The 26,241-nt window shown below is 38.8% G+C and overlaps 1 protein-coding gene across 5 annotated transcripts in view; it reads right to left on the bottom strand.

The window, feature by feature from the left end:
* MACROD2 (mono-ADP ribosylhydrolase 2) overlaps window positions 1-26,241 on the bottom strand; it is an 893,560-nt gene that overhangs the window by 680,328 nt on the left and 186,991 nt on the right. For all 5 annotated transcript variants that reach the window (XM_069009015.1, XM_069009018.1, XM_069009017.1 and 2 more), the window contains exon 4: window positions 23,061-23,090. In XM_069009015.1, coding sequence (XP_068865116.1) covers window positions 23,061-23,090 — 30 coding nt within the window. The remainder of the gene's footprint in view (window positions 1-23,060; window positions 23,091-26,241) is intronic.

Here is a 26,241-nt window from a genome sequence, read left to right as displayed (position 1 = left end):
TTAAGACCATTCATTCTTTGCTCCATTTTCAGACCCAGAAGTTTCAATCTGGTAACATCCAACCAGGTCTTGGTCAAACAAGTTAACAATTAGTTTCTACTTCTCAGGTTTCAGATGCCCAAACTGCAGGGGAAAGAGATATGGTTGAGCTCACAATCAACTCAAATCCACATTTTCAAAGGAACTCAAGATTCTAGCATATATAAAATAATTTATTTTTAGTAGTGGCTTGATGGCAGTAAAACTTAAAAAGCTATTATTTTTCTTCTGCTTACAGCAATGTCCTTAACCAGAGAGTCACTTCTTCTGAACATGTGTGATTAATGTGCAACAGAAGAAAAAGACCCCCCTGCTTCCACCAAAGCAGAGCTGCTGCTTAGAAATGCAACTACTATGCCAAGAATTGTTTTAAATAGTCTCAAATTTCTAAAATAGACTCCAAGATTAGCTCAGATATCACACAACGTTCATGCCACATCATAAAAACTGATTTTTAAGATTGTCTTAGACAAAAATCCTCTCCTGAATTAAAAGAAAAAAAAATTACTCATAGTACGTTATGCCTCAGATATTGACAACTTTCTTTAAAGAAACACACGCATATTAGGAAATCATAACTGTAGTAAACAGCACCCACATATTGCCTAAAAACTGTGCAACATGCCATCTTTTTTTAGGTTGCAAAGTTTAAAATTGTAGAAAACAGCTTTGTCTTACAGGACATTGCAGATTCCCTAACCCTGTACATTTGACTCTGTAAATAATACATTGCAATGATGTCAGACAGGGGACAGCAGCACAAAATGGTCAGCCAAGAACAAGCTGTGGGTAGTTGGGTCTTGGGGGGATTTATTTTGAGAGAGAAAGAGGGCATTTCTGCCAAAAGGAGACCTGCTAGGATTTGTATTCACAGGAGCAACATCTTTCAGAGTATAAACATGCCAAGCAACCAGAACCTCTGTTGAAAGCTCTTTTTGATAAGTTGAAACCTCCTCATGGCCTAGGTACATGTTACGGCCCCTGAGGTTGAAAAAGGTGGACATACCCAAAAAGGCAATTAACTCCAGCACACATTGGGATTGTTTATCTGGAAACAGGTCCTTCTGGCCAACAGTTAAACAGCAGCATTCTGCTTTTTGCAAGGGCAAGGTCAGAAAACTCTGCCAAAGGAAAACAAACTAAGCGAGGCAATGGTGAATAAGGTTCAAAAAAGCCATTCAGAAAGGTGATTTCTGTGTACACATTCTCCTACAATGACTACAATCTTCTTTGTACTATATGAAGCTTCGCCTGGGCATTGCTGAGGTGCTGAATAGGAATCAAACTGTACATCCCAGTATCTCATCTGAGCGTGTAATCACTTGACAAATCAATCAGCACTCACTTCACTCAGAAATACAAAGGGACAGATTCACCTCCTAGTTCCAGAGGGATCTGCAATCAGGGATTGTGATGAAAAGATCCCAGGACTTTGTCTGCTCCTCTGATCTGCCTGTTCCGCCTCAGGCAGTTCCAGCAAGATTCCAGCCCTATCAATGCTGATGACTAAGAGGAGGCACACCTTTCCCTCATCTGGCTTTTGAAAAATTCTGAAAACCAGCAGAGGAATGGCAGGTGAGCAGGAGTCAAACCTGGGGCCCAAGTTCTGGTCAGGTACTTTTTATCTCTGCCCTCCAGCTGGAGCTGAGGTACATACCCCACCAGCCAATCCGGGAGGCACCGTATTCCTGCCCTGACAGTGGGCTGCAGTTACACAGGAGGAGAGAAGTAGTCTACCGAAGAGAAAAACACTTTTTCCAGAGGCTTTCCACTTTTTCTTCCTGAGGGAAGAATCTGCCTTGTGGATGAACCTGACACAAAGCAAAACTTACAAAACATGAAATAGTGCTTGAGAAGAAAGAGAAGTAAAAAATCCTGTATAATGGAGATAAAGCTTTCTACCTGTGCTACTGGAAACTAAGGGGCTTCAACCAGAGAGCAGTTCAACTCTGCTGCAAAGTTCATTGCAGCAGGTTGTACCTCTAAATCCTGCCAAACACAAGAACTTAAGGAATTCACTGAAAATTCACTTTTACGTGGCAATGGGAGAAATAGCATTTATCCTTAATAACACATTTTTGCAGTGGAAAGACTGGCTTATACCAAACCCAAAGTAGTCATTAGAGTGTCTGCAGAGATTGTGCCACTTTCCTGAATGTTTCAAAGCCAGCGTTTGAATCCAAAGCACTCCAGTCCTTCCCAAAGGAATTTTGTAGCAGGTGGTGTTAATAATCCCCGAAACAGGATTCTCTTTGCTGCACCAGCTAAAAGTTCAGGGAAAAGGGATTATGACAAAGACTTCACCTGACCCAGTAATGCCTCTGTCATTTGTCACCTCTCATGTCAGTTTTAGAATAAGCAGGTATAACGTTTCAATCATAATACTGCAGATGTACTTCTAAACTTGCCAAGGTTGAAGGCTAACGTGCTCTTAGAGAGCCATTCTCCTGCAGGAAAATATATGGAAATTACCAAGACCTACAATTCTACAAGGAACTGCCAGTTTTCTGGAGGGCTTTTACAAACCCCTTCTCCTCTGTTTAATCATAAAAGGAAAAAAAAAAAAAAAAAAAAAAAGGCATGGTGTGGCGAGGTAGAGGTCAAACCAGAATGTCTCCAGTGAAATATCTGTGTGACAGTTTTCTGAAGCCACCTTATTGAAAGTAACATTGCCTCTTGTCTTAACATGAATGCTTTCTAGTTTTCATTTATGTTGATTGCTCATGCATTAAAAAATGTCTGGGGCAGCAATGTAACATCACATAAGGAAGAGTTGAAAGCTATGAAACCTTTCTAATATCTAAACCCAACAGTACAGACACATCAGAGCCATTATTTTGTCATTAAAGACCTATCTTTATAATAAATTAAAGACCTTTGGACCCATATTATACACTGGAGTTATGTAAGTACATAAGCAAAGCATTTCCCTATTAAATATGTACTTTTCTAAACTGCAATAAAAATAATTTATTTCACGAGGGACATTTACCAGACACATTTTAAATATACCATACAAATTCTGTGATGTTTTTCCATAAATATTTCAGGTGTAGATGGAAAATATATCAGATATTAAATAACATTAACTGGTATTTTAAATTAATTCTAAACTATTCAATAAATTTTTAGACTTCTTTCATCCTTTAAATGGCATTTTAGCACTTTAAAATCCTAGAAGATAGGTATATCCACATATTTGAAAACAACTCCAAAAGGCAAAGTCACTGTAATAACAGCAAATTTAGAAAATCAGTGCCTAGAGATCCAATTTACTCGTGTTTTTTAAAGGAAAACCGAAGTTTTCAGAGTCATATCAGAGATTTCATCTTCAAGTGCTACTGGCCATAACTAGAAATATTAAACCATAATAACCTTACTCAGATTTGTCTACAATAACCTGTGAGAAGACCAGAGCACCACCCTTACATGTGTCAAAAACCCAAATAAGCATATATTCCGTTTAGATAATAGTAAAATGACTACAAAGAAGAACTACACAAATTATATACAATTGTATAAGATTTTAAAACCCTTAATCCTTTGGCACTTGAGAAAGATGTTTATTTAAAATACTAAGCTATTGAGAAGGTACCTTTTTGTGCTTTAGCTCTTCATAAAAAATCCACTAGGTATTTTACTACTTTTTTTAGCAGATACAGCATGTCAAGACCTGGTCCTCAGTGAGTAAAGCAGAAGCTATTTTACTATATTCAGACTGGTGTCTTTAAAGAAAACAAGACATTTCAGGAATTTTCTTTCCCAGTCCAATTTACTCCTGCCCACACTTCCCAGTGCTTCCAATCCCACACTCCGATTTCCTGTTCCTCCCACTCCCTTTCACACACTCAGAACTATTCTTTTCCCCTTCCTTTGCAGTCCATCTCCCTTTGTCCTTCTAGCTCCATTGCTCCTATGAATCCACCTCTCCTCCCACTTCTGCTATTTCCATATTTCTTTAAAAGAAAACAAAACAAAAAGAAATTCACAAAGAAATTCCCTCTTAAAAAAGGTAAATAATCCTGTAAATCAAACCTCAGTAAAGCCGATGAACAACCCTGCAACTGCACCAAGCTGCACTGATTTGTATGCAACATTAGACTCTGTTATCTCCTGCCTTTTCATTTATTTAGCCTATAAAACAAACAAGTTAAGATCAGAGATTTAATTCAGTAGGTCACTTATTTGATTTCAGGATGCAAAGATGGATGGCTGGAGGAGTTTAGGTGGCTTAAGCAACGACTGAAAAAAAAACCCAGACAAAATTAAGCTTCCATCAAGGAGATGTAAGATCCTTCCTGAACTCATTGTTTTAACTGCATCCTGGCTGCATCAACCGGATTACTTACATCTTGCACTAAAACCAGCAGCAACCTGGAGGGCCCTGCAGTGCCTGGTTGCCATGTAACTATCATCCACCATCCAAAGATACATTTATGTCTGGAATAAGAACTAAGCTTTTCCCATGTTATTGGTTTAACTGGAGTGTGGTTTCCCCTTTATACTCCCCTCTCTGGCTTGCCTCCTTCTCTTCTCCAGGCACTGAGATTAAGTGCCTATATATCAAAGGACGATTGCCAAGGAAAGCAAAAGTTAGATTATAATCAACACAGAGCTGGAGCCTCAGTGCTTACACTCCTCTTCTGGCTGCTATCAAAACAGTAAGTGCTCCATAGCCCTGTAAGACACATTCAGCTGCACGTACTCTTGTCCCTTCATGGGGCAAGTGTCACCAGCCTGCAATGAATAGTGCAAACGCACCTGCACGGATCTAAAAATTGAACCTGAAGTTCACATTAATAATGGAGCACTCCAGGTGGTCTGCAAGCTGGGGCCATAATGAGGAACTTTCAGTGACACATTAGTTATCAAATGCTGAGCCAGGTCACTACACATGAATAAAGTGATCTCTCCAGAAAGATGAAAGGGGAATTATTTTTTTCTTTTTAAGAGAGATTATACCAGCCTTCTGTAAAAGGTCTGAAGAAAGACAATGTGCTAAAACAGTTAACTTGATTAGACTGGAAGTGAATAAAACACATCAAGAGCTATCAAAGGAGCAGAAAATTATTCTTAACTGTATATGCAACAGTGGCTAAATCCCAGCCCTCTGAACCCCTGCTGACAGCAAACCTCTGAACTGGGATTGCACTGCCTGCAAAACCAGTGGAGGAAATGATGCTGGTCTCAAGTGTGGCTGCTGGGGGCACAGGGAATGTCAGACGTGACAGCACTAACCCTGGGAATCGGGAGCACCTTTCCCACAGCCTGCCTCTGCTGACCACTTACCCACTCCAGGGAGCAGGCTGCCCCCAAGCTCTGTAGGGACAACCTTCAGGCAGGGGCATGACAAACACAGGAAGGAAAATTAGGGTCTCCTTCAGACTGTAAAGAGATGGAGCCCCTGTTTGCCCTGCTTTACGCCTGCTCTGTCCACTGGCAATTAGGAGGGACAGGAAAACACTCTGGGACTTTTCACAGGGAACTTCCTCAGGTCAGAGGATGACAGAGGGTCTGTAGGGGATCATTCCTACTTCGAAGAGGCTGGGAAGTGCGTGCTTAGGGAATAACAAGAATAGGATACAAAACTGGTGTCCCATGCTGCTCGTGCACCAGAAGGTCCTGCTGGGAGGCCACTCCAGCAGCCACACAACAGTTCTGACCTCTTCAGAACGGCTCATCCAGTACATCCATTGGGTGTTCTCAGCCAAAACAGGGCTTTGCCCCTGCTAAGGAACAGCTGGAGGAAGCCCCTGCATACAGAAGGCAGGTCACTCAAACCTCAGGCATCCGCTTTCATCCCACAAGGAGCAAACAGAATCAGGATCCAGAAATAAGGTGGCTCAGGTCTTAAGCTTTACAGACTTTTCTCAATCTTCACCCCAGTGCCTCGCCCTGGGGCAAAATTACTTTTAAAGCTTTGTCTTCTGAGAAAGAAACACCGGTTATTGTAAGAGGGAGCAAAGAAGTACTGGATTGCCCACTCATCAACATGTATAGCGACTGTAGGAGTAGGTTGATGAAATCTGGAGATGGGGAAGGGATGAAAGAAGAGAGCAGGATGGTGCCCTAAAACTTGGCAACACTGGGTCTGTTCGAAGTTCTCTATGTGTTGCAGTATTGCTGTGAAGCACTGGAACAATACAATTATGCTATAAATCAAGTTCAGTTCAGACTAGAAAAGCTCTTCATCTATTTCACAGATGTATATAGTACAAGGACATGGAAAAATAAAAGGAGTAAAGTCTCTGCATTTTGTTAGTACCTAGTCCTGTAATCAAAGACAGGAAAGCTTTTACTGCTTACTACTCTGCTTTTTCATGAAAAAGGTATTCCAGTGAGATACCCAAAGATATAACAAGAAATATCACGAAATACAGAATAAATCAGTTGTCCTTCTCATAATTAAAGCACTATAAAGAAAATACATCTAAGTGTTCCTATCAATATGCACTATTCAAAATCAACAGCATTCAAACATCTTCAGGAAGATGAACATACATGAAATCACACCAGCTTGGGAAAAAAAAAACCAAACACAAAAATAAGTCTATCTTCTGCATGACTCTGGAAACTAAATGTAAAGCTTTCCTTGAGAGAAAGCCAGCTCCCAATCTTATGAAGCCGTTTTAGCTTAATTGTTTTGAGATGTAAATGTAAACAGTGCAGAGTGACATGCTTCACTTGGGAGAAAAAACAAAACCAAATAATAAACACAGTTGCTGGATCTGAAGCAAGCTGTTCACTGTCCTGAAATAATATAACTTACTTAGACATGTTTTCATGCTGAGAAGCTGGAGAAGCCAAAGTGCTGCTTAAGGGCCATTTGAGACACTTTTACACCTAATGAGGCCAGCATATTTTTTGCAAGATAGTGTTATTTTCTTTTTTCCAAGCATCCCTACATGGAAACTGATAACAACTTCTGAAATACCACAGCCTGTGTGTTATCACCCGAATAAATCATTGTATTTCTGGGGGAAAAAACAGATCCTGGAATGGGAATAATGGAAAAACTAATCCAAAAGCCAAAAGCATATAGGAACTCAATGAAAAGTTTTTCTTCCCATCAGTGTGAAGGCCTTGATGCCAGAAAGCATTAATCCTGATACTAATTTGAAGACTTCTATGAACTAATACTAAACATACATATTCTAATATTTTTTAAGTTCATTTTTAATGAAACCTGACCACTAACTCTAGCAAGCTTCTCTCAGAAGTCAAGCTTACTATTTTTCACATCACCTGAAACATGGTCTTCTGTCCCTAACTGGTCCTTTCTGAAGAAACAGTATGTTAGCATTCATTACTGTAACCCATTGATGTATATTTTATTTGTGGTTTTAAAGTTTTCAACCACTTTTCTTTGATGCAATGCATACCCAGTAGTAATTAAAAGACTACCTTAAAAAATGGAAGCCTCTGAACAAATTTTGTGATAAACCATCAAAGGAGTGGAATTTGAAGTAAAGGCCTGAAGGGTAAGAAACAAACTAAACTTGAAATAACTTAGGTCTCTAAGAAACATGGAAGGAGTGGGGGAAATCTCTACCATTAACAGCACTGGAAAGCTTAATTTAAAAAAAATATCAGACACAGCTTGTTTACCTGGATGTAGAATTAAGCCAATGGGTACTGTCATTCTTGCACCAGAATAAATTGGAACTTTTATGTTTCTATACTGAAAACGGTTCAACTGTAAAATCACACCTCACAGCTCAAGGCAAAATGATCCCACAGGATCCTTAAAGGAAAAGCAGTGTATTTTGGTTCACTACCACTGACTTGTGGTCCATGGTGGGCTTAAAATCCTTCTCTGAATGAATCCTTGGAAGGTAACTAAGAGAAGAAGACATGCTGGCAGCAGACTAGAACTCATGGTACACACAGGCCATACTTCTACTAGGAAATGCATAGTTGTTCACAAAGGCCAGTAGGCTGCAAAATGCTTTTGCAGACCATTTTCTATCCTCAGTAATGGGAATGTTGCATGGATACCTTACGCTTTAGAATAAACATGCATCAATCATTTATCTAATTTTTCTATTACACTTAATGCCAAATTTATGTAAATATAGATTACTAATGAATGACTAGAAGCTAGAAAAGACAAGCTTTACTTATTTTTACTTAGGAGATTAAAACAATTGCCAATCTGCCGGTGGAAACATTTACAGCAATTTCTGTTCACTTTATTTAAAAATTAACGTTATAATTTCAAAACCTTTTGAGAGTCAATTGCCTCCAAGCACACTCTTACATCATTTTAAGGCTCAGATCCTTGAGCTTTAAAAACAATACTTGAGTTTATTCTTGCAGACAAAGAATTCTGCAGAAAGCTCTTTCAAAAACGTTTGAACAAGCATTGATGAAATGGTAGCAAAAAGTTCACAGAGCCAGGCTGGCAGTCACAGAAGCGGTTTTACCAGTGCTCCATGAAATTCAGCTTCAGACAACAGACCCCTGCATAGTTCAGACTTTTTCAAACAGACAGGAGCAGATCTGTCAGAGAGTGTGGGAAGCCTGCCAACCCTCAAAATCAACAGTATGGCCGGGAAAGGGAGTCTGAACTACTGCAACACCTGAAACCAAAAATGTAGAGCTTATAAATGGTTCTGAACACATCTAAATTAAGAGTAATATAGGTGTTCAGTCCTCATTCGTGTTTCCTGTGTGAATCAGTCAGAAATGCTACTACAACTCCTTGGAGCAATCAAATACAGTAAGCACTTTTTTCACTGGAAAACAAAAGATACAGAAAAAAATTCTTGCATAGTACAAAGATAAAAGGCTGCCTTCTGAATTCAGCTACTATTAACACTTGCACCTGGTGGTTACATAATTAAATACAGAAAACAACAATTGTACCCTAAGAGAAACTTAATTAGATTAGGCATGTAGTAACAAATGCAAAATTACCATCATTAGTATGTCAGTGTACTACAAATGGAAATGCTTAAATGCCAAGCCCACAGCTCCCATGTCTGATTTATTCCCACAGATAAGGAGGAGACAGTGATTTGCTCCCTTTTGTAATTTCAGGACAACTGCATCCAGGTGAGATGTACCCACAAAGGAGCAGGCCAAAGTACTGCTGGCATCTCTTTTACCAGAAATTCAGGTGCACTGCTGTTGACAGATGTTTTATGCTGGACAGTGTGAAACAAACTAATGAGTCTACAAAGCTCCTGTGTGCCCTGATCCTTTCACAGGCATCTGCTTTGCTCACAGATGAGGCACTGAATGAAAGGACAGCTTCTCGCCCAGCTGAAAGCAACAGGAATCCTTTAATTTCAGGCTTAAAGCTGTAACAACAACCAAAAAATATAAATTAAGATTTCAGGGTAAATGTTTCAATGGCATGATGGTATAGACAGTGATGCACTTGAAAAGATTGCCTATGGAAGCAGCAAAGTAGAAATCAAGAAGACAAGGAAGAGTTTGAGAATGATCTACCAAGAGTGACCTAAGCAAAAGTGATACTGTCTAAATTAGTCTTGCTTTCCCCGATCATACATAGAACCTTTTAAAATAGCTGAAATACCCTTTCCCAGACGTGCTAAAGATCAGCAGCTGCGACACCTGTGTGCAGAGTCACATGAGGGAAGGGAATGATCTCCACAGTTACAATCAAACAAGTACTTGTCCAATTGTCTTCTACCACCTTAGGGGGAACTGTACTCACAAATCTTCAGATCCTACCACCATCAGAGATCAGTCTCACTATGACCAAAGACAACCATGAATGTCACAGACTTGTGATCCCAAAGGTTCTATTTCATGTCAAATGGACACACCACTGCAAGTTTGTAGTTCTCTAAATGCCAAGACACTCCAATTTGGGAGGAATTACTGTGAGCTTAAAATGGGTATTTAAATGCTTCATATATTTAATGAACTTTCCTCAATTGTTAAACTACAAACACTCCCCGAGTTTTAGGGCATTAATTTGCCCTAAAAATCTCTTAGAGACCACAGCAGCCTTCCTGGATAGTTCATGCCTGTGAAATAATTTAAACATTACCACTGGAATTGTAAAGCCAAACAAATCTTGCTCGCAGTGTCTCCCCTGGCAGGACAGATACTTAACTAAATCTAGCACCTAAAGCTACATATTATTTAAACAGCTTTTTGGTAAGAGTTCCAGAGGAGACCTGATCCAACTTGTTCAATAAGAACTATTAGGATTTAAATAACATAAATGAGAAAAACACCTGACTAAGAATTCAGGTTGTTTTTAGAAAAGTACCGCCATATCCTTATCCTTGATGGCAAACCTGTCATCAGGTGAGTGTGAACTCTGCCAGACTTGTGCTGCAATATTAAAATTTGCAATTTCTCCTCCCAAAAGGTAAAAAGCCTTCCCTTTATTAAGAAACCCAGAGAAGCACTAGGCAAAGTTGTGGTCTGACACTAAACTTTACCATGTAGTCAAGAAATAAACATTCAAAAACTTAAAAAGAAAGGAAGCCTGGTTTATGACCTTTTTAAGGAAAACCAAGTTATTATGGGGTATAGATAAGATTGTTTCTGGAGAAAACTACAGATACATAGTGCTACCCAGCTGTGCAGCCACGAAACACATTTTTCCTGATTAAATAAGGAACTATAGCAACCAAGGGTACCATGGCCTTATATATGCTAAGATAATGAGACATAATGAAGGGTCTTCTGGGAGCTCTCCCACTACTGCAAAAATTTTATAGCATCAAATTTGGGAACTAATTTTGAAAAAGAGAGAATCCTATTTAATATTTGATGTGCATTGGTACTTCTTACCTTTATAATGAAACAATTTCCTCTAAACATCTACATTCCTTATGTTGAAAAAAAAATCAACTACTCCTGCTGAATCAAGCCTCAAAGGGAAAGATAATAATATCTCATATGAACCTTAGAGTATTTGCTTAGTATATCTTATCTGCTGATATCATCTTATTTGAATAATCATATGTTTGCAGTTTTCCAGCTCCTGATGAAAAACTGACCTGTCATCTGAGCAAATTTCCTTCAAAACTCACACAACTGTTATCTGTACCTGGTGTTATTAAGAATATCCCTTTCTTGAGACTCGTTCCACCAGTTATCTATGCAAAAACTTACACATGTAAGAGCTCTCACCTTATTTCATGGTGAGGACATGTGACTTTTCCTTGCTGTAAAAAGTGACTTGAAATAATTGTCTGATTAATCTTCCAATTCGTTGTCCAGCTGCCATTTCAAGGGAAAAGTTTTCTGCTGCATCTTTTGTTCCCTGCGAGGGCAGTCCTGCCTGCAGCACTAATTGCTTGTAAGCCCAGAGCAGGGGCGAAATTCCACCGCAGCTGGGTTATATCTGCATTGAACAGAGGCCCCGTCCTCGGACAAATAATCCCCATGGAGAAATTACTGCCCAATCATCAAGGGTGAAGAAATACAAAGAAGGTAGTAGCACCAGGGGTTTTATCCTTTTACAGCAACAATACCACCTTCATTCCTAAAGCCATGGAACAGCAGACAGGGTGACCACTGTGGTACAGCTGGACAGGATTAAACATTTTAAATCAAAATTGTGATGGAAAGATAAACAAAGATGACAAACACAACTGTAGGCTTTCGTAAACTTTTCCTTCACTTGCAGCAGCTCTGAAATTGGCAGTTCTCTTTCATTTGCCTGAGCAATGAATTCATTTGGCCTGACAAATTACTGCCTGCTCAGAACACTTTTCCCTTCATCCCAGCACAAACTGGAGAAAGGAAGGAGAAGTGGCACTACCTGCATTTAGAGGCTGATGATATGATTAAAGATGAGAGGGACTGGTGAATAAAGTTGTGATTAGGATATGGCACAAGAATAAAGCTGGCAATGAAAGGACACAGTCACACAAATTCAGAGAGAGAATCTGGGAAATTGGCCTAGGACTAAAACTAAACCATTTTCCAGTAAAGAAATTGGATGGTGACCCAGGAGCAGAGAGGAACTGTGACCGGCTGGACATGGAGACTTGTTTTTAGAAGTGAACATTAAGGTAAAAAGTTACAAAGGGGACACTCACTTCCTGCACCCCAAATGTTTGAGAACACAGTCTCACATTACCATCTGCCCTGCAGTAGAGGGGAAGTTATCACTCATCTCTTCCCCTCCACACTTGTTTCCACACCCATCACTCCTCTCTCAATCAGCTCGATGCTCCTTAATCACATCAAAGCACCTTTTCAAGACCACAGTTTGAAATTGTCTAAAATGCTCCCTAAACCCAACTCCTCTTTCATATGTAAATTTAGGCCTACAGTCTTTGGAATGGATGGGAATAAGGGAGTGGTAAACTGGAAAATGCAGGTAGTGGCACTGGGAGCAAGAAGTAAAGAAGAAGGTGGGAATCTCAAGGTGCATTTCAACCTGATAATTTATAATTTGGTGTTACATCCGAAACTGATATACAAGTTCCAGTCTGAAGAATTGCTTGGAATTTATCTGATCTACTTTTTGAAACAAAAGGACTTCCATTTCTTTAAATAAATCCACCCTCTGCTGTACAGCCTGAGCCTTAAAATCAGAATTCGGTCATTAATATCTGGCTTTGGTTTTTTTCTTCTTCTTTTGGTGAAGGTAACACCATTGTTTTGGGGAAGACAAATAAACTACCTATGAAATCTTTAATTTACTTATGAAATCATACACCAAACCAGTAAGTACCATAACAAATACTGGTTTGCAGACCAGACTTGAAGTACTCAACAAGTAAACCCTGGGTTTGCTTTGAGTGAGGAGGGTGACTGAGATGATGTTCCAGCTGGAAGAACAGTGAAGTTGTACAGTTAGAGGCAATATCATATACATAGATACATGCATAGAGACTGTGAGCCTCCAGGCAACTTGAATTTTGGCACTTCCTAACTTTAAGTACTTGGATTTGCACCTTAATAACATTCTTTTAACATTGTGTGTGTATAATGCGCTCATAGATCACTCAGCCAAGACATAATTGATTTAATCAACCACATTTGTGAATTATTTGTGATGCTTACCCAAGTTTGCTAAGTTGCAGCCCTGCCCAATAAAAATTAAAGCAGATGCCTCTGTGAAGCCCAGAGAAACAAGCTGATAATGTAAAAGGAACAGACTGAACTGTAACAGAAGTGTGACAAAAAATATTTTGTTCTTTGCTACTGTATATGTAGCCAAAACTACAACACTACAGATCTGCCAGTCCAAATGGCAAAACCATCATTTTGAATTTTAAAAAGAAAATTAGCTTTAAAAGAAACTTGAATTATAAACCCCACGTATTATGAGACATTTACATAAGAACAAGGAAAAATATGTAGATTAGGTGACTTTGTAAAGAAAAAACCCCAACTATTCTACTCATAATCATAAGGCAGCATTTTTGTAGGAGAATCATTGAAATTCTTCAGCTGTTGAAAGAGGCTAGATTTGATTGCTAAAAAAATTAGGTATTTTCTTAATCCAAAAGACTTCTTTTTATCACCAAATATTTTAAAACACTTTGTTATTAATACTATAAAAATTAAAATTAGAAATAAACAGTGTTTCTCTAACTTAATGAAGAAAAGGCCTAAGTAAGAGCAGCGAATTCTGTGTATTTAGAATTATTAACAGTGGTAGCCTCAAATGCATCACATTTGTTCTATATACAGATTTCATCCCCTTAGTGAAGAACTGTTTATCTAGTAGTACTTATTTCCACTTGGTAGACCGGAAATTCCCTTAGAGAATTTGCTGTATCACCAATTAAGGTCTAATTGTCAGAAAGTTGCTCTCAGTAGAGTATGTTTTGCCTTTCTCCAAACATCATCCTGTTTCTACCAATGACACTCACACAAAAATTAAAATTCCTCTTCCTTCCAAATAGGAATCAAAATTCCTATCTGCAAAACTGATCTAGGTTTTTGCAGTTTTGCTTTGCCTTCAGAGAGCTGATTTCTGCTCTTTTCTACATGGACCTTTTGCAAAACATACGGTTTCCTAGTCTCGTTTTCCAACTGGAAATTGAAGAAAACATCTCTGTTCACAAAGTAATTAGGTCTGTGGAGTATTTAGACTCTGTGTTAATAATGCTCATAGAAATGAGGTTTACCATGTGTTTTCTTCAATATCAATGCCATCTTCAGCAGTTACTGGCCCTGATCACTTCACATCTCAGGTTACTGTTTCCCCACTACATTTGGTTTTAAAAATTAAGTCTAAATTGTAGGTACAAAGTCATTCAGGTGAAATTTGAAGCCCTAGAAAGAGAAAGGAGGTTTTTATTTGTTTCTTAAATCACAGGAGCTGTCTACTTTGTAGTCTTCCATATGTCATTAGAATGAAAATTAGTAACTCAAAGGTGCATTGCCATCCAATATTATCAATTCAAAAAGATGAGCAACTGCACAGACAGACTTGTACATGCAGATCTTCCACTGATGTTTCTTAAAAAATAGTTCCACGGATGTAAGAGTTTTAATCCTTCATTAGCAATCATGACATTTCATTTTCTGTATTATGCCACAAGTTCATTCCACTTCACACTGTCTGATGCAGCGTTCCTAAAGCTGGAAGGAAAAAGCACACTGAAAACAAAGGAGGACAAATCTTTCTGAGACTCGACTATCTTGCCATCTACTCTGCTGGAGATTTTCTTGGCTTTTGAAAAGCTGCATGTTATAATCTGTAAGCGCTTTGCTTAGAAGAAAGAACTTTGGAAAAATGTGATCAGGAAAGAGTGATTTCATAAATGAGTACTGAAGCTCTGTGGAAAGAGCAGAAAATTTGAAATAGAAGGTGAGAGGTGAATGCAGACCTGATTTCATATTCCTTCATTCTATGCAGCAAGAGGAGAGTTGTGAACTCTTTCTGTAATATCTGTAATTTCGATACTTGGGTTTTCCTTGGCTCTGGAGTTTAATCCTGGGTTTTATTCAAAATTGTCTTTGGAAAGATAGTGACTAAGAAGTAATTGCTTTCATTAGAAACAGAAAGAAGAAACTATAGTAAATTCTTTTCATAACAGGAGGTGGGGAATTAAGGACGATGACAATCTCCAATCTCTGACCTTTGGGGTCAGTACATCAGCAGACAGCGGTACAGTGATCTTCTCCCTCCTTCTGGGAGGTGTGAGTGGTATGTAATGTCCATATTCTCATTTTATTGGATATGGACACGTTTTAAAAAATTAACAACAAGACTCAGCAAACAGCTGGTGCCATTTTTCTACGCCTTCATGTTCGCACCTGTATACACATTTGATGTAGAAATTAATGAGCTTGGGGCTTAGAGATACTTTTAAGGAACATTCTACTGATTAAGGACTTTGTTTTGTATTTAGGCATACCAGCATGAAAGCTTCAGTAAACAGGTTGATATTCAAAAGTGCCTCTATGTCTACAAGTCAAGTACCTCCACCACTCCTTTATTTCACTTCTATTTCTTTTAATAGCCCCTGTAAAAACAGTTAAAACAATTTTAAATGTTTTAAATTGCATTTCACATTTTCCTCCTATTGTAGCCTAGTCCTTCTACAGGACCTCCTTTCCTGGTTCTCCTCAGGACCAGGAAAATGGCTGTAGATCTTACCTCTGAATAACAGATTTTAAAACATTACCACCCCCTGTTTGAGCCTAACAAAACATGTCTTTCCTGCCGTGTTCGCTTCATTCTTACCTCAGCAATAGGGACACGGTAGAGATTGTTCGGCATGAAACTGAACAGCTTTGACAGATGTCCCAATTTACAGATTTTTCTTTAAGGAAACCAACCAAATGCTTAATTTTAAAAACCATCTTCTGTAGACTGGCACATATATACACTCAAATGCTCAACTCTATTCTCACTGCAATGTGCAGCAATGTGCGTCACTTCCTGCACTCCCAGCCCGTTTTCCCTTGGCAACTGTGCCCCTCATCTTCAACTACGGGAGGAGAGCCTCAACAGAGGGTTCCTAAGATGACTGAGCAGCACCTTGTTAAATGAAAAAATTGTGTTTTCTGCATACAAGACACATGTGAGACATACATGTATTTGTCTGTACTGGGGGAAAGTGTTTAACATGTTTAGAGCACGTTGCATTGACATAAAAAACAGACTGAATTCCCTCATACATCATGTGATATCTGTCATTTAGGGAAGGTTTGTGATCTCTCTCCCAGATTTGCAGCTCTGTCCCACAACATGAAACAAAAAGGAAAAAGGAAAAAAATCCATTCCTTACATAACCACCTGCCTTTTCACCTTGGATTTTTATCAAGAGTGCCTCAAATTTTCAATTACCATGAACTAAAGGTCCCAGTCTAAAAAAAGTAATGCCCTATTTTTATGCACTTATTTATGGACGCACATTCTAAATCTGAATTTCTGAAGAGACTGCAGGATCAAGTCAAAAACATATATAGTGACATGCATATATATATATGAAAGTCATATATAGATAGAGAGCAGAGTGTGTATGTTCATGCTTTACTTGTGAGTACATAACACTGTAATTACCCCATAATGAAATGAAACAAAATTAGGAGAGTCATGTGCAATGGTCGACCTGAGACAGAAAGAGACCTCGCAATTAAGTGGGAGTTCAGAGTGTTGTAGACTCAGCACTCAGGAACTGATGAGTGAAAAATAAAACATCACTTCCTAATGCCCAATTAAGGCAACGCAGCAGCAACATTAAAAGGTTGAGGACAGCAGTGAGTATGACTGGATGGACTAAATCTTAGACTGTTTTCATGAACGAAACAGACAGTCATTTCTGTACCACCAGTGGGAACAGGAGCACCCTTTTAAAGAATCACAGGCTGAACAGATAATTAAAAAATAAAAATCAGAAAAACCCAAACTGATCCCATAGCTGTATCAGTTCCTGTAAATAGCAAAACATAATTTATTTATTTTTAACTAACTGCTCGGAAAGAGTAATTAGCAGGATACAATTAGGCAACAACTGAGAAATACTTAAAATCAATCCAGAGACTTCCTGTTTATGATTATTACCCGTAAGACTGTATAAAAAAGACTGGAGAAAGGAAGCTGGCACCCTATTTAGCCAAAGAGCAAAATATATATCATATTTTAACAAAAACAAAAAAGAAACTGAGTAGAGCACACATTTTAAATACAGCCACAGCAGTTTATGTTAAGGGTCCTTTGAAATACACTGTGCTTATTTATTTACAGAGCTTTCATCGTTATCTCTCTAGATGCACTACGAAATGAGAAAACCCACTAATTTTTGTTTAAAGCTGAACTAAAACTCCACTGCAATAACAGAAGGCAAAACCAAACACATATACACAGATGAAAGAAAGAAAGAAAGACTGATTTCAAGAATAACTGACCTGTAAAGAAAGACTTTGCTTGCGTAGGACGTTTGAATAAGTTCTACAAAAGATGTTGAATTGCTAAAAAATCTATTTGCTTTGATCTGAGACAACAAAAAGCTCATGAAAAACAAGATTTTGGGCTGGATCAAACACCTTGAAAGGGTTACAGTCTATCCTGAGCTAGTGGCCTACCAATGGAACTATTACAGCTGTGCAGAAAAAAATACATAAATATTAACATTTTAATTGGCTGATGCACTGTCACGGTGGGGGAACTTGTGGATACAGCCCTCTCAATCCCACTCTATTTACAGAGATGAAAAAGAACAGTATGCAAATAGTAAAAGGAGATAAACCACTTTAACAACCCTACAGAATGGCAGCAGCAATCTTCTAGCAAAAAGGGATTAATTAGCAACAAAGGGAAATGGCCATTCACCTTAAATTATCAGTTCTTCCCATGGCCATTATTCACTAGGAAAATCTTTGTACCTTCATAGCCATTATCTAAATACCTAGGCTATGACTATGCAGTGTACAAAGCAACTGAAAGCTTTTGAAGATAGCTGAAATCCCAGATGAAGCACATTTGTTCCATGGAGCCATTTGTTGTGAGCACACCCCAATCTGACAAATGCATTTGACATGATAGAAGAACATGCCAACAGACTGACATAAAAAAATACAAAATAATAACGCTTATTTTCTTGATGAAAGAATCCTGTCAGTGCTCCTTTCCCAAACTCTTTCTTCTCCCTCTCACGGGATGCATTTAATGTTATGTGCACGTCATGCACAAATTTGAACTTTGGATTTAAACCCCTGCTTTACTTGCATTTGAATTACGTAAATATCAAACCCAAGCCCTGTGAAATCCAAAACAGAGAGCATCTAGTCCTGGTTTAGGATAAAACAGGCTTGTCTTCTTCCTGTTACACATTTTGAATGGGCGAGTGCAGGGCAAGTCTGGTATTTAAAGTCTGCTGCTGTTATATTGCTACAGGGTGCTCTGCAGCTTGTCTCATTCCTGCCTCCAATTTTCTCTTGTACAACTTTCACTTCTCAGCATCATTAATATTCATTCGGTAAATTGATGTCAAGTTGCTATTACGACAGTGCAAAACCTCTTTTTTTTTTTTTTTTTTGCTAGAGATTTAACTATCAGAAGATGGCTGGACATGGCAAGAAATATACCTAAGACATAGCTGTGAGAATAAAAATTTATAAATAAGAATAAAAACCTGGCTAAAGGGAGGGATGTCAAGATATTTGTGTCAGCTGCTCCTTCCTGACACTACTGACTGGATAATCACTGGATTTTTTAGCTCATTAGCTCACAATTAATTGACAAATAGACAGGGTGGCTTGCAAACAGCAGTTGAGACATTTGAAGCGACACAACTCCAGGATAAAAGTCAGTCTGGGGTAATTTCTTTTGGGAGACAACACTTTTTTTTGTCACTATTATAACGTAACATAGACCTAAAAGCAGAAAATCCCACATTCAAAATGGAGTCTCTGCAATGAAGTCCAGAGAAACCCAGCTCCCTGCTGTGACCATGAACACAAGTTCCCCATGCCATAAGAATTACTTAAAACTGTGCCTACAAACCGTATCTTGGCAGGATGGACAGGTAGGTCTGGTCTACATTTAAGATATGCTAAAATATTTATAGCTATATGGGAATTAATTTTTTTCCATGCTTGCAAAAGCCCTAGAAAAAAAATAGTCACACGGGCCAAAAAAAGAGAGAGATGGAGAGAAACAGAAAAGCAGACAGATCTTCTGGGTCAACCAACTTAAACCAGGTCCAAACAATGCTTCCAAGAGTAACTTGCCCTCTCTCTGAGTTTGTAAAGACAAAATTACCAGTTTTACGTACAGAGCTGAAAGAAACTATGCTTGTAATAGGACACACTAAAAGGTGATGTCTCCTTCCCAAATTCTAGCATAGGCAACAAAATCTTACGGGGGAAAAAAATCCAAAATTAAAAATACTATCAATTTAAGGTCAAAGAAATCAAGCCAGTGCAGAAATCAGCATGCAACAAGAACGTGATTACAGTCAGCAAATCAAGTACAGCAAAAATGAACCATGAGGAAAACAACTGAATAATAGGCGGGAACAGCGGGGCGCAATATCCAAAAAAACCCCTCACACTACCCAAAGCCATAAGGGAAGACAAACCTCAGCTCTTGCTCACTTTGACTGAACATAGTACATAAAATCATGTGCTTTCACTCCTTGACATAAATGTAAAAGAGTGTAAAGAAAAAAGATTGCCATGCGAAATAGGGCACTTCGATTTCTCAAGTCAAAATTTCATGACATATTTTAAAAGAGCTTACTTTTTCTTAAAACACCAAGTGTTTTTCTTCACTCCCTCCAAATGCAGGTAATTTTCTTAAAACTTTTCACCTTTGCACTGTTGAACATAATGGGACGAATAATAGATAATGCACAAATAAGTCATAATGCTCCATGCAAGTTATTAGCAGTCAGATGCTGAATGTGTGATAAATCTAGACCTGAAAGTGAAATATGCCTCCTAATTAAAAATCAATTATTAAAAACAGTAAAGAATGAAAAAGAAAAAAGGCTCACTCACCAAACTCATAATGAAATCCTGGAAACTTCAGAGTTATTTGAAAAGCAGAAAGAAACCTTCAACATCTATATTTAACTAAAGTATGCATTGTGGGTTTCTTGATTTTATGATTAAACAGTTCTGTGAAAAATTGTTTCTGGTATCTTTTGTGCTTTAATCTCTTCATTCCAAATAGTCATGAAAATGAACAGATGGCATTTAAATGGGGAATGCAAGAACAAACCATTACTCTGGCTCTGGGAAAACGAAGTACAGGGATGCCCTGATGTGGCTCTGAGGTGACGCAGAGATGATAAGCAGCCACCCAAAACCACCAGCCCCTGAAATTGCAAGCAAATGCACGATGTTCACCCACAATGTTGTCCATTGGGTTTCTTAGCAGGTCTCTTCCAGAAAATGGTTTGAACACCCAGAGAAAGTAATTTGCAAACATTAGATCAGGATGTGCAAATAACTATTTCCAATTAATTTGTTTTTTGTTCTGGAAAGATTTCAAACACAGAACAGCTCAAAAGAAGCTCAAAATCACAACACCTGTTGCATGAGCTTGGACAAGCAGAAATTTCCAGTTTTCATTTTCTGTAAAAATAAGACATGTATTCATACCTGCAGCAGTGACACAAGAGATTAAATTAACGAGCCCTACCAAGGAGATCTGAATCCCATTATTGGACAACTACACTGGTATTATGCATTATCATAAATATTCAGCATTTGCAATCAAAAGAAGGCTTTGGTGTTTACGTATATAATAAAGTTTTAATAATTCACTATCAATATTTCACACAGAATGCTACTGTCACTTCCTTCTGGATAAAATGAAAAATACACCCAGAATTTAAAATCCACAACCATTCCACTGGGAAGGAAAAAATTCCTTCTACAGAGAATATTGCATGTGGAGAGTAGCAAGTTACTTTTCCAAAAGCCAGGGGCCCCAGGCTCCATCTGCCTGTGGCAGGTGGGTGGCTGGCCAGGGCTGCCTCCATCTTGTGTACCCCTGAGCAAGTATACAGACCCCACACACCTTCCCCTTCTCCAAAACATGCACCCCATGGTACCTGCCCAAAATGTAGAGCGTTTCATTGGCAATGAAATTCTCAGGATTTTTCTTCAGAAAACTTGGAACCCCCGGGCGAATGTGCTCTGAAGACAACAGCTGCCCTACCCATGGGCAGCTGATGGCACTTCCACAAGTGCAGCCCCTCAGCCATGAGCAGTCACCCTCTAAAGCCATAAAACTGTCAGATTTGGTATTTTACATGTACCACAAGCAAGAGGGTACATTGCTATTCTTCCACCAGAGATTAAAGGATGTGGGATTGGAGTTCTGGCCATGGAGGCTGCAGCAGCCCTTGCCTAAAGGAACCCACTGCATGCCCAAACTCAACCTGACACAGCAGCTTCCCCACAGCCCTGAAGACACTGATTTTTAAAATTGCAGTAAAAGGCCCAAAGGATGTCAGGGCAGGAGGAGGGAGGGAGGGAGGGAGGGAGGGAAGAGAGGAAAGGAGGGAGGAGAAGAAGAAGAGAAGGGGCAGCAGCACCAGCCCCTGGGGCTGCCATCACCTCAGCCTGCCATGAGGGGAGAGAACATATTTTGAATTGCCAATTTTAACACATAAAATACAGGCAAAATCCCAACTTGACCCACAGCATGGGCTCATCCCATCTGCTGCAGAGGGAGAGCCACGTTATCAAGGGCCACACTGAACAGACATCAACTTCTGAAGTACAGTCCAGCTGAATAAATAACACGGAAAGTTAATAGCCAAATCCTTTCAGCAGCAGCAGTGCTCTGGGAACCTGATTGGAATTTGAACATTGGCATTGATTTATATTTTTTTTTTCGATGTTACCAGCTGGGAGCAAGTGCTGGAGAGGAGGTACAGGAACAGCTCTGCAGGAACAGGAACAGCTAGTGAAGGATTACCTCCTACAGGATTATCTTTTAAACAAAGAAAAATTTGGTATACTGCAAACAACTAACTCAAATCAAAAGAAACAGATTAATCCAACAGGATTAACAGGTAAGGCTGCCCTGTACTTTAATGTCCAGACACACAGCTGAGGAACATGAATGGTTTTATTTAGATGATTTTATTTAGTTGTCAAGCACCTTTTCATAGTCCAAAATAAGAGCTGCCTGTTCAGTTAAAACAAAAGCTTTGTCAACTTATCCTGCAGCCTCACGAGCAACAGAGATCTCCTGTCTTTTCACAGAGCCCTTTCCTTTACACTTACATATGTAAGCTCTGATCATCGAGTTCTTTTAACTCCCGCCAGGAAGGAAGATTAGTCGCTGCCTGTACTGCTCCTGCACTGTGAAATTTCCAGAACTGAGCTCTTTTACTTCCCTCTGGGTGGCAGGGGAAGTCACTGCAAACTGAGATCAAGCTCTTTATGGGTTCGTCTTTCCTGAATTGTTACCACGCATGTAGATTTTATGGCCACGGTACTACAGTAATACCAAAAGTAAAATAGCATCACTACATACTAAAATAAAACAGCATCCATGTACTTGGAAGCAATACAAGGATACATACTTGAGCATCCCTGCCTTACCAGCAGACATGTTATTAGCGTCTCTGACCTAAGACTTGTATGGAAATCTACTTGACTATTGTGGCAAACAGAATAAAGTAAGCAATCAAGTTTAAAACTTAAAAATATTTTTTAAAAAAAGTACAAAGATAAAGCCCCACTCATTTACTAAAATTACTTTTTACTGTATTTTAATATTTCAACATTTCTTTTAAGATTGTTTATTAATTATACATTTGAGATTCCCCTGGGATAAATTAAAAAGCCTAAATACTTAAAAACACAACACAGCCTAAGGCAGTTCAGTTCCTTTATATTTTAGTCAGGTCATTTACATGTCAGCCCCTACTTTGACCCAGAGCTGAAACTGAATTCAGCAGCAGTTGCAAACCTTTCCTCTTGATGATACGAAAGATTATCGACTTTGGTGAACTGTCCCATCTAATAAATTTATATTTCCAGCTTTTGAACTTACCACATATTCTTTTATAACCAACTAACCTCTGCATTGGTCCAGCACATACTTCATGTTTATTTAAAAAAGAATTAAGCATTAAGCAAAGACTCACCTCCTCCACCTCCAAGAAGGCTGGAATTAGCTGCAAGAAAAACAAAAAGGGAATTGTGAGCATTGAGCTTCCTAAACATACATGGAACCAAAACAGAATATGTTTCACAAGAGATTTTCTATTGTTTCAGTAACTTTGCTACTCTTCCCTTACCCAAAAACATTAAAGCCAAAAACAATCACTTATTGTAAATTGCAATCACAATCTTTACCTTTGCAATATCTTTGAAAATGCAAGTTAATAAATAAAACAATAATACAATTACTAAAGCTAATGCATTGAATAGGTCATGAAATTACAGTCTTGCATTTATAATTATATAAACCCTATACCTTTGTGCTTACCAAATTAATTTAAAATTTTCATAGCAGAGAAACTTGAATAGACTTTGATGCAACTTCTGATTATCTCTCCTTGTTTTCTATGCCATGGGACCTTTGGGGATGATGATGAGAATTCCTGGCCCCATTGATGTAAAAGGGTTTGTGCAATTGAGCTGGGATTTCCCTCAGCAGGCTTAATTGACTCAGCACTGTAACCATCCAGCTACCCAGGCCAGAACGTGATAAATCACTTATGGAAAGCAATTTTCAGAGCACAGTGATACAAGATGGTCCTTCAAATTAAGCTGGCACAATTGGAACCATGCCAAATATTCTCCTTTCACTGCCTAGGCAGAAACAGAAGGAGTGCCTAAGCTTCTAAACCTCTCCTTTAGATGTGCGGGAAACAAATCCTTGTTGTGTCAGAATATAGATAAAACAAAGAGCATAAAGGAGAGCCATGGGTATTTCTGTTTCCTGACGAGTGAAGAACAGATACCTCAAACCATGCCCTGCTCCAGGACAAGGGTATATAGCAAGATACACAGAATGAATTTGGTATTTTCTCTATGTTATTGTTTACATGATTTTTCCTCTGCTTCCTCAACAGAAGTCTGTAAACAGCAAATTCCCTAATGTTGGGTTTTTTTCTTCGCTTTCCTCAGACTTTCAGATAAAATTGACTATCTCTGTTTTCTTCTTCATCAGATATTCTACAAACACCTTTGACTTAATATCCATTTTCAGCTCAAACATTTGCAGCCAGCTTTCCCTGACACTGCAGTAAAACTGCCTTCATCAGAAAGCCAGATTTTCCATCAAAGTACCACTGGCAAGATCCGTACTTTTAAAAGTACCTCTACATTACTCAAGAAGTACCTCTACATTACTAAAAATGCAATGTTCTTTAAGGAAAAAAAATGCAGCTTTATATCCAGCATAGCTAACCATATCAAATCAAATCAAACAAATTAACTAAGTCAGTTACTCATCCTAGAATGAGTTGTCCTACAGTCACTGAGGAATCATCAAAACCAAGACCTAGAGAGATGTTCTCATGCATTTTTCTCATCCAAGTCTGGCTGTAGTACCCTGGAACATTAGATGAAGGAAAATGGGGCAAAAAATCCTTTTTTCTGAAACAAAGTAATTTGGAGCCATTTTCAAAGAAGTGCTTGTTTGGAGACACAGAAAGGTTGGAGCAACAGGCACAAAATGGAAAACTTTAAAAAACAACAACACAATTATCTATATGTGATGAACATCTCTTGGCTATCATCTCTAAAGTGCCAGCAGGGAACAAATACTGCCATGCATATATTGCCTTTGACAAAGATATAATGATTTTAACAATAAATGTGCAGACATGTTGCAAAGAACGTCAGTCTTGTTATATTTACCTATTCTTGCCCTGACTGAAATTCACTATTAAACAAAGAAACAAATCAGGACCAGCCTCACGTATTCTTACAGCTGCTTCCGAAGACCTCCTGTAACAGGTAACATCACTTTCCCTGCAGTAAAAAGTACTTATGTGCTATAGAAATCAGCAGAGTTCTTATCAGAAGGAACTAAAAGGAACAAAGTGTCATCTACTACCATGAGCCTGCTATTCCAGCTTATTTTTTTGGCACCGAAGAATACACCTACAATTAAACTATTCTAATCCTTACATGAGCCACATTCTAGGATGTCAGTTACTATGTTTGAGAGACTTGAGACACACAGCTAAAACCCGTTACCAAAGTTTCCACTGCTAAAAAAGTTTCTTCGGACACCCAGCCAACATCCCCATTGCAAACTTTCATTCAATGGCTTTTCAGAGAATTATGTTTCTCTCATTAAGTTTTCCTGACAATGTTCATCTTTCCAATACTTTCCAAAAACTTCTTAATAACATATAAGTCAGCACCACACACTTCTCTATAGAAACAGTAAAAACAGTTCAAATGGATTTTTGGCTGCAACGCATCTATTACAGCTATTGAAAATGCAGTAATAATTCACAGGCACTCTTTTTAAAAAAATTTTGCTTGCATAATAGAAGGAAAATCAAACCATTTTCCTGTGATTCCAGGAAAGAACAAGACTGATTTATATTTAGTTTCTTTTCTAGAAAGACAATGTGTCAAAAAGCAAGAACTTTTATTTTCAGATTTTTCAGACTCCCCTGAAAGGTTCAATAAAACACACGTCTCTTTCCATATTTGGGAAAGTCTTACCACTACAGAAGTAACTTGTCACTTAGCACCTAATGAATAGTCTCCCACCCAGAGGTCAGCACAGCCCCATGGCTGCAACCACATCATATTGTGTTGGAGCAAGCACGGCCTCTCTTCTCAGTCCCTCTGTGTTTATCTGCAGCTGCTGTCCATCAGTGCTCCCAAACCGACAAGTCTTGGAAAACACTTTGGAAGCCACTCCTGCTGTAGAGGTTCAACTATGGGTAGCTATATGAGCAACCAGCAGAAGATCCCAGGAAGTTCTGAACCACCAGACTTGACACAGTCCGAATTGCCCCACAGGTTACAGCACTGCAACTCCTCTCATGCAGGGCATGCCCAGCCTTAGGTAGAACACCTTACACCATGTGCCCGGAGAAGCTGTGGATGTCCCATCCCTGGCAGTGTTCCAGGCTGGGCTGGATGGGGCTCTGAGCAACCTGATCTAGTGGAAGGTGTCCCTCTGCATGGCAGGACAGCTGGAATGGGATGATCTTTAAGGTCCCTTCCAAGCCAGACCACTCTATAATTCTATGATTTTATGACTGCAGATTGTAAATCCATCTTGACTAACCCCGTGTCCTTATTTCTCGTCTCCAGAGGTGCACAAGATTCTCAAGTCATAGGAAACCTGGG

This window comes from Aphelocoma coerulescens, chromosome 3, assembly GCF_041296385.1.
Source record: "Aphelocoma coerulescens isolate FSJ_1873_10779 chromosome 3, UR_Acoe_1.0, whole genome shotgun sequence".
Lineage (NCBI taxonomy): Eukaryota > Metazoa > Chordata > Aves > Passeriformes > Corvidae > Aphelocoma > Aphelocoma coerulescens.
This window is presented reverse-complemented; position numbering and strand designations above follow the sequence as displayed.